The 9,107-nt window shown below is 28.0% G+C and overlaps 1 protein-coding gene across 1 annotated transcript; it reads right to left on the bottom strand.

Annotated features, from left to right (window-relative positions):
- Nucleotides 1-504: 504 nt before the first annotated feature.
- On the bottom strand, nucleotides 505-8,440 carry LOC131596687 (GDSL esterase/lipase EXL2-like). The gene is made up of 5 exons (XM_058869415.1): nucleotides 8,087-8,440; nucleotides 1,786-1,916; nucleotides 1,452-1,685; nucleotides 977-1,232; nucleotides 505-818 (listed from the first exon to the last, which is right to left on the bottom strand). Exons 1-5 carry the CDS (start codon nucleotides 8,388-8,390, stop codon nucleotides 628-630), a joined length of 1,116 nt encoding a protein of 371 aa, XP_058725398.1. The 5' UTR covers nucleotides 8,391-8,440; the 3' UTR covers nucleotides 505-627.
- Nucleotides 8,441-9,107: the final 667 nt, after the last annotated feature.

Genomic DNA, 9,107 nt, shown 5'->3' with positions numbered 1-9,107 from the left:
ATGAAAGAGAAAAAAATTGAGAATGGAGAGAGATTTGATAAGTTTGATAAAATATAAGGGTTGTATTATTTTAATAATAAAATTAATAACTTTAATATACAAAGACCAAATAACCACGATTTTAATGTGGTGGCAAAAAATCAAATATAGGTATTTTTTACTTTTTCACAACCATTAATTTTCTTATATTATAGATGTTCGCATATAATTTTTTTTTTCTTCTTTGTATCCTCTGATTTCTCTTTATTCTATCTTATTATTCCACTAGTTTTTATAATGACCGAAAAAAATAAGGGTAATAATAATTTAAATAAGTACTAATCTACATTATGCTTTACAATATTTGCATTGTGGGTTGTATTTGAGTATTGATTTTTTTAGATTTCAGTGTTACTAATAGTTTTTCATTATAAAAATAATGCTTACTTAGATTCATGCCATATGTATACATTAGTGGTTCATATTTTTTATATTCTTTTTAAATAGAAAAAAGAAATCGTAATATTTTGTTTGAATAAAAAACTAGCATAGATGTTATTGAAACATGCCCAAATATTGGGCTAGCAAGTTTACAATGTCTAGTACAGCCCATTTAGGCCCATGTAGCTACAAGCATAGAAAAATTGGTCACATGAAATCTTTGACATATCTTCCAATAATTGGAGGTATGAGGCGTTTGTAAACACTTTGAGTTGGATGAAAACTATCCCAAAATACAAATTCCATATCATTGGGACAAGTTGAAGCCAAATGATTGCATAAGAATACTACCTCTATTATACCTGTGCCACAACATCCTCTATCTTCCACTTTATATCCTGCAAAATATACCAATTTTTTTAAAATTATAAACACAAGTTATTATGTCTATTTATATCTATGATATTAACATATACTAACTTTTTTTTTTTTTATTGTCATTCATTTATAAAAAATAATAATTCTACTAAATTTATTTATAAAAGTTAGAACTAACCATATTTATTGGAGTTTAATATGATGTCAAGCAAAGGGTTATAGACATCAATGCAAACAGTCCTGCTATTTGGATAGTTCTGATTAAAAGAAGCTAACCCCTTTGACAATTTATTGTTGTATAATTCTACTGCTTCATTGTACTTTACTACAATTTTTCTTTCTATTCCTCCAGCTGCTGTTCTCTGAAATGGTAAACAACCAATTGGTGGTACATTGAATACTCCAATCCTCCTTGCACCTAGTTCATATATTTCCTTCAAAAAAAATACATAGTAACATAATTACTTCATCATTAGAAATGTTTGAGTTAATCTATGTAACATCGGCATTTTCATTTAAAGTGTGTTTCGTTTTAACACGTGATATTGACATGCTTATTGTGTTACGAATATCATTTTTTATTGTGTACATGTTTCATAAGAGGTCAAATTTAAATTATATTTTTAAGATGTAACTTAATTAACCGAACATACCTTTACAAAATTAGAAGCTGAATTGACCATAAAATCAGCGTAGTCTGGAAAATCATATTGAACTTGTCGAATACGGGATAAGAAATATGTGTTGGAAATGTCATTACTGCCCAATACCACAAGGAAAAGACTATTTGCCAAGATGAAATTTGTTCTGTCTTCTCCAACAAGTACTTCTAATTTTGTTATGTATTCTTTGAACAAGTCTAGTTGACCAGATAAAGATATTGCTGACTGATTATGATGAAAAGAAAAAAATGAAGTTAATAAATAGAAAAGAAAATTATAAAATTAATTGATCAATGTTTTATCAGAGGATGAAAATTATGTGTACTGCAGTTTGAGATGTCAACGGATCAAATCCAGCACCACCAGAAGCAAAGCAAACACCAGTAGGCAAATCATCAGGCTGGAGATTTGGATCCAAGTAGGCTGGTAGAAGCTCTTTAATGCCTAATTCTTCAACTGATCAAAATACAAAAGACTATTTAATATTTAATTTAATAAAAAATTGTTAGTAATTAAAGATTTGTTACAAGTTATAAACTAAGTTCTTCTTAATCACATTGATGATATATTAAATATCATTATTTTGTCAAAGTTTCGTCTCTTTTTTTTTTCATTCAATTCAATCAAGTTAAATATAAGAGTAATGCTATTCATACACCTATTCAACAGTATTTTATAATAGTCATTAAATTTGGTTAATGCACTGTAAAAACTTGGTTAATGCAGTAATGAAGTTGGTTAATGCAACATTCAGGTATTAAAAATAATTTTTAGCCGTCACTAAACTTGGTTAATGCAGTGTAAAAACTTGGTTAATTCAGTAATAAAGTTGGTTAGTGCAACATCCAGGTATTAAATATTTTTGGAAATTTCTTTCTCTACCTCCCTCTTTTCTTGGTCACCTCTGGTGAAAAACCCAAAATACCCTCACTTCGGAAATGCATTTCCGAAACGCTTTTTTTTTCAAAATTTGTCTTATTTCGGAAATGCACTTCCGAAAACACGAAAAAAAAGGTGTTTTCGGAGATGCATTTCCAAAAACACCCCTTTTTTGGATTTTCGGAGATGCATATCCGAAATATTCCAAGACCAATTTGGTGTTGGAATGTTTCGGATATACACTTCCGAAAGAATTCAATAATTATTAAAAAATTAAAATCAAGGTGAATCAATACAATTAATAGGTATAAAATCAAGGTGAATCAATAAAATCAAGATGAATCAATAAAATCAAGGTGAATCAAAATTTCCTAAACAATTTTAAAGTTCAAAATTATTTTTAACTTATATAAATCAAAAACATTTTAATTCCATAAGTAAATTTTGAATTATATAGAATTAAATATAAAATTTATTCATTAAATAAAATTAAGACAAAATCTTTTTTTAATTTTTTTAAACTAAATAAAAAATTATAACTCATTTTTAATTATGAATCAGAATAGAAATATATAAATATATAATAATAATGATTAATTTTGTAAGTGAAATATATAAATATATAATAAATAAATATATAATAATTAATATATAAATATATAAATATATAATAATTATTATAAATTAAAACACTCATTTTTCTAATTTTTATAATTATTATATAAATATATAAATATATTTATAATTAATATATAATAATTATTATATAAATATATAAATATATAATAATTTTTATAAATATATAATAATTATTATAATTATTATATAAATATATAAATTAAAACACTATTTTTTTAGTTTTTTTTGTAAATACATAATAATTATTATAAATATATAAATATATAAATAAAAAATTATAACTCATTTTGTAAGTGAAATTATTTTAGTCTTTTTAATTAAAATTATTTTAAATTTTAAAATATGAATCAGAATAGAAATATATAATAATTATTATTCATAACTCATAAATTATATCAAAATATATAATTATTATTATTCATTACTCATAAATTATTATTATTTTCTAATTTTTAGATTTTTTTTATTTTTTCGGAGATGCATCTCCGAATTAATCAAAATACAAATTTTTGAGATTTTTTCGGAAATGCACTTCCGAAGTCTAGAAAAATTTAGAAAAAAAAATATTTCGGAAATGCATTTCCGAAGCAGGGGTAAAGTGGGGTTTTCGCTGGGGGTGACTCCCATAGAGAGGTGGGTAAAGAAAAAACCATATTTTTTAGCAGTCATCAATCTTGATTAATGCAGTGTAAAAATTTGGTTAATACAGTAATGAAGTTGATTAATGCACGTACAGGTATTAAAAATAAACATCCGTACATAACTAGTATTCGCCCGTACATAAATAGTGTCGTCCGTACATAAACAATGACGTCCGTACATAAACAGTGTCGTCCGTACATACAGTGTAAGATTTGGTGTAAGAATAACATTTATGTAAATATAAAGACATAACTAAGTTTTTTTTAGTATTAAATGACTTAAGGGTTATTACCATTTTACCCCCGGCCATATAGGTCATTTCTGGTTTACCCCCATGTAAAAAAAAATTTTTTAAAAACAACCTTGCCATTTCAAAATACTAACTTTTTAGTCTCTAAAGTCAAAATCCGCAGGAAAATCTGCAGGTTTCCTGCGGATTTTCTTTCGGATTTTCCTGCGGATTTTGACTTTAGGGACTAAAATATTAGTATTTTGAAATTGCAAGGTTGTTTTTCAAAAAAAAAAAGTTTACAGGGGGCAAAATCAAAAATGACCTATATGACAGGAGTAAAATGGTATTAACCAATGACTTAAAATAACAAAGGCTCCGAAAGTTAATAAAGGAGACATATAGGATGATTTGAAAAGAAAAAAAGATTTGACATGTATATACAATTGTCGTCTAGTTCTTCGTTTTTCTTTTACTATATTTTAATGCTTTCATTAATTTTTATCTAAATATTTTTTCTGGCTATTATTATAAACAAATTTTTTTTTTAGGTTTATTAAATAATGAATGTATTTGATCTACATAAAAAATCAAATACACTTATTATTCAATGAACCTAAAAAAAATAATAATAGACAAAGGGTGTATATGTTAGATTTAATTATATGAACGTTATAAAAATTTGAATTAGTAGCTTATAAACAAAGAATTTTTAAATTTAAATTTAAACGTAGATGGTTAAGTCTCACATCTTTTATGAATGGATAGGATGTTAGACTTATGAAAGAGACAACTTATATACTTGTTGTTTTGAGTTTTTGAATAAAGATGTGTTGCTTTCTTTTTTTTAATCCTAAAGCATTGGTCCTGTTGTAACTCCCAACTTCCTATAGTTTAAGTGTGAGTGAAAAAATCTCACATCACATTTTTCTTTAAAATTCTTCTATTTTATTGGGATACGGATTAAATTTAGTAATTTAAACGTAATATAGAACTTTGAATTAGTAACATATCAACTAATAATTGTTGGATTCAAATTTGAGTGTTAAAATCTCATATCGTTTATAAATTGATAGAATAAAGATGACAAAAAACTCGTATCTGCGGATATCTACATATAAAATTCGTCACAGCTATGTGGTGGGCAGCTTAATCAATATTCATGGATAAAACAAATGGATATTTAAATACTCATTTGTTAATGGATACGGATGCAGGTTTAATGTTACATGTGCCCGCGGATATCCGTATCCGTTAATAAATTATAAAAATTATTTAAATATCATTAGTTTATTACAGCATGTCTTTTTATCTTTTAAAAAAATTAGTCTTTTTGTATTTTTTTTTCTTTGAAGAAAACCTTTCACACTCCTTACCAAGGTTGTCAGAATCGAGTTTTTACCTTGACTCGTTTTACTTAGGTAAAATCGAAAAGTAAAATCATAGAGTTTACCTCATATTAAATTTATATTAAATTTATATATACAACATATATATACTTATATAATATTCTAAATGCATTAATTATTTAAAATTTTAACTTAATTATAAAGCAAAAATATACTTTATCATCATAATAAAGTGTAATATTCACAAACTTGTAATCATAAAAAATAACATCCAAAAGATTATAAAAAAATAATAGTTTCATAAGTTTTTCAAGTTAAAAAAAAAAAAACAAATCTTTTCATCTTCATCTTCAACTAAATCAAAAGTTCAATCCTTCTATAACATCATCTTCATTAGAACATTCGCATTCAATTTGATTAAATTTATCTCCAAATGTTAAAGATTCATTAATATTATAACCAAGATATGAATGTGAATAAAATTAAAAATCCATAGAAAAAATTTTATTGGCCAAAATATAAAATGTGATTTATAAATTTTGACAAAAAAAAGTAAAATCAAGTCAAAGAGTAAAATCCAACAATTTTACATGATTTTACATGATTTCACCGATTTTAAAATGATTTAATTCACTTAAAATCGTTCTAGAATACGATTTTACATAAGAAGATTTTTACCTGCGATTTAACACGAAATGCTGACCTATAAACGTGAAATCTATGGAGTTTAGGTTTTAAATCTTAACAACCTTGCTCCTTACAAATTCTATTTGCTTATTTCATATTTAAGCTTCTTCAAAATTCCATAGCTCATTTCAACAATTACACCATTCAGCCAACCAATATCATCCTTCCTCTGTCCAATCAATGTCTTCCTTCTCACTCCTTCGTCATCCACTCATCCACCATAATTCACAGTCACAATATATTTTATTTGTTTTTGTTGAAAATGAAATGTATAGATATTATGTTTACATGTTATCATGTTTTGACGAAAAAGAAGGAAATTAATGTGGTGAAATATTTTTGTTAAATTGAGAGCGAATTGTATGATTGCTATGAGATAATAACTTTTTAAATCTTTAAAAAAAGATGAAAATATTTTTTTTCAAAAAATAATTTTAAAAAAAAATATCCATGGATATCTGTAAATATCTATGGGTACTTTAAAACTCGCGGATGACCCGCATGGATATGGGCGGATACATATATCATATTTATCCAACGGGACGGACATGGATATCATGGTATCCGTCCTCATTGATATATATTTACATTCCTAGATAGAATGTTTGATTTTTGATAAAGATGACTTTTATACTTGATGTTTTGAGTTTTGGGACGAAGATGTGTTGCCTCCTTCATTTGGTCTTAAAGCATTGGCCATATTGTAACTTATGAATTCCTCATAATTCAAGGATTAATGGTTAAGTTTCACATCGTATTGAATAGATTAAAATGTTGGATTTATAAGATGGGTGAGTCATATACATGATGCCTTAAAACTTTGGATGAAAATGTGATGTCTCTTTCTCTCTTATGGTTCTAAAGCATTGGTCGTACTGTTCTCCTTATTAGAATTGGAGTTTGGTTTAGCTCATTCCTACAAAACCGACTTATAAGGTGAGAGGTATCCTCTATATAAACTATTTATAGGTTTATGTCTACCCAATGTGAAATTTGAGATTTTCTCAATACACCACACACACTCAACTCTACTATTAAATTGAGTGTGTGGATATAAACGGTGGATCACCTATGGTCCAATCCATAGAATTTGATGTCATGTTAGAATTGATATTTGCCCTAATTCATTCCTGTTGAAGTTGGTATTTGTGAGTTTGTTTGAAGTCCCACATTGCTTAGGTTCCCGGACTGTTGGGTGTATAAATATGTGAGGACAACCTCACCTCTTGAGCTAGCTTTTGAGGTTGAGATCCAAGCATATTTAACATGGTATCAGAGCCGGGTTAAGGACTGCAATGTGGGCGTTTGGCCCATGCCCACGCTAGGCGTGAGGGTGGGTGTTGAAGTTGGTATTTGTGAGTTTGTTTGAAGTCCCACATGCTTAGGTTCCCGGACTGTTGGGTGTATAAATATGTGAGGACAACCTCACCTCTTGAGCTAGCTTTTGAGGTTGAGATCCAAGCATATTTAACATGGTATCAGAGCCGGGTTAAGGACTGCAATATGGGCGTTTGGCCCATGCCCACGCTAGGCGTGAGGGTGGGTGTTGAAGTTGGTATTTGTGAGTTTGTTTGAAGTCCCACATTGCTTAGGTTCCCGGACTGTTGGGTGTATAAATATGTGAGGACAACCTCACCTCTTGAGCTAGCTTTTGAGGTTGAGATCCAAGCATATTTAACAATTCCAACAAAAGTGATTTGTAAGGAAGAGATATTATTTTATATAAACTTTTTAGAAGTTTTATATCTAACTACAGTAAGACTTGAGATTTTCTTAATATTCCCATAAATTCCTTCGACTCTCCAATAACAATTCATGATGATCAACTCGAATTCTAAATAAATTCTCAATAAGAACTCAAAAAGATCTAACTAAAAAAATTTCAATCAACAAAAACATAAATTGGAAATCACTTAAAAGAGTGTAGTGAGAATTTGTCGGTGGTGTGTTTTTGGGAGTCTCAAGTTATAGTTGTGCAAGGCTGCATGCTATTACAAGACTCTATCTTATTATAACAACCTGCCCACTTCCATATTTTTGTTATCAGTTGGATCAGATTTCGGTGAGTTAGAGAGTTTCTTTTCCACTTTTAGTACTTTGACTAAAAGCATTTATTTCCCTTTTGTCTTGTATACTATTTATATGTTTTTATTAATTAAGATACTATTATTATAAAGTAAAAAGAGAGAGCATTTATATACCTATGAAGTCAGAGGGAACTTTTCCATTGCTAAATCTGCCAGTAGGAATCCCTCCCTCAAAATCTTTTCCATAAGGTGGGAAATTGCAACGAGCAGTTGTTCTCAAATTGTTATTATTGTTTCCTGTATCCATTATTGAATCTCCAAACACCAACACTGCTGGAATTGAAACATTTGGTGGCAGTTTCACCACACCTTTTGTTTTGCATGAAACAACAATTAATATTATTATGAAACGGAAAAGTAACAAAAGAAGAAACTTTTGAAGAGGAGAAGAAGAAAGAGAATTCATAAAAGGAACCATAATTTTTGTTTAATTCTGCTTTTTTCCATTGTCTAAATATAAGAAGGATGATAACTAAGCAAAGGATATTGGTCTTGGCCATAACGTACGGGTGTTAAATCGACAAGTGTATCAGTTTAGTTTAGCTCATTTAATGCAAAGGGATGATGCAAAGCTATAGTCTTTTAATGATCATGTCAAGCCACAAAATTCTTCTAAGCACTTTACATATATCTAAAAAGATTAAAAAATATTTTGGATAAAAATAGAATTTGATTTGTGACAAATTTTAAGTTTTTTTTTTTTAATTCATTTGTAATATTTTGTAACAACTTTGAAAGTATAGAAAATCAGAGAGTTTATCTCTCCCATAGAGTTATTCGTTTGATTGAATTAGGTAAACAAGTTATTGTGTTTTTGTCTTTTATCTTCCGCCTTATTGTGAACTTGTTTTCACTTTTGTCATGCTATTTGTTGTTTTAAGTCATTTATTTTGGTTGTCATTGTTGTTTGTCCCCATAAATTAATTTTTTTTGATGTGTTTGAATTTTGAATAATTCTTTTTAATTACTTTGAGTTATTTTACCACTTTTCACATCAAGTGGCGACCACTGTGGGGAGGTGTTGTTTAAACGCAAGCACCATGAGTAAATGGGAGGTCAACTTTTTTTAGTGAGAACAGTTTTGGGTTGTGGAAAGTGAAAATACAAGCAATATTCACTCAAGAGAAGTATATTG

The sequence above is a fragment of the Vicia villosa genome, linkage group LG4, assembly GCF_029867415.1.
Source record: "Vicia villosa cultivar HV-30 ecotype Madison, WI linkage group LG4, Vvil1.0, whole genome shotgun sequence".
In the NCBI taxonomy this organism is placed as follows: Eukaryota; Viridiplantae; Streptophyta; class Magnoliopsida; order Fabales; family Fabaceae; genus Vicia; species Vicia villosa.
This window is presented reverse-complemented; position numbering and strand designations above follow the sequence as displayed.

Bases quoted from the DNA above. Each gene is read 5' to 3' on its own strand.
- LOC131596687 (XM_058869415.1), bottom strand. From the start codon at position 8,390: ATGGTTCCTTTTATGAATTCTCTTTCTTCTTCTCCTCTTCAAAAGTTT. The intron at 1,686-1,785 runs GTACACATAATT...CATCATAATCAG, and splicing joins CGTTGACATCTCAAACTGCA to TCAGCAATATCTTTATCTGG. The intron at 1,233-1,451 runs GTATGTTCGGTT...TTTTTTTTGAAG, and splicing joins CAGCTTCTAATTTTGTAAAG to GAAATATATGAACTAGGTGC.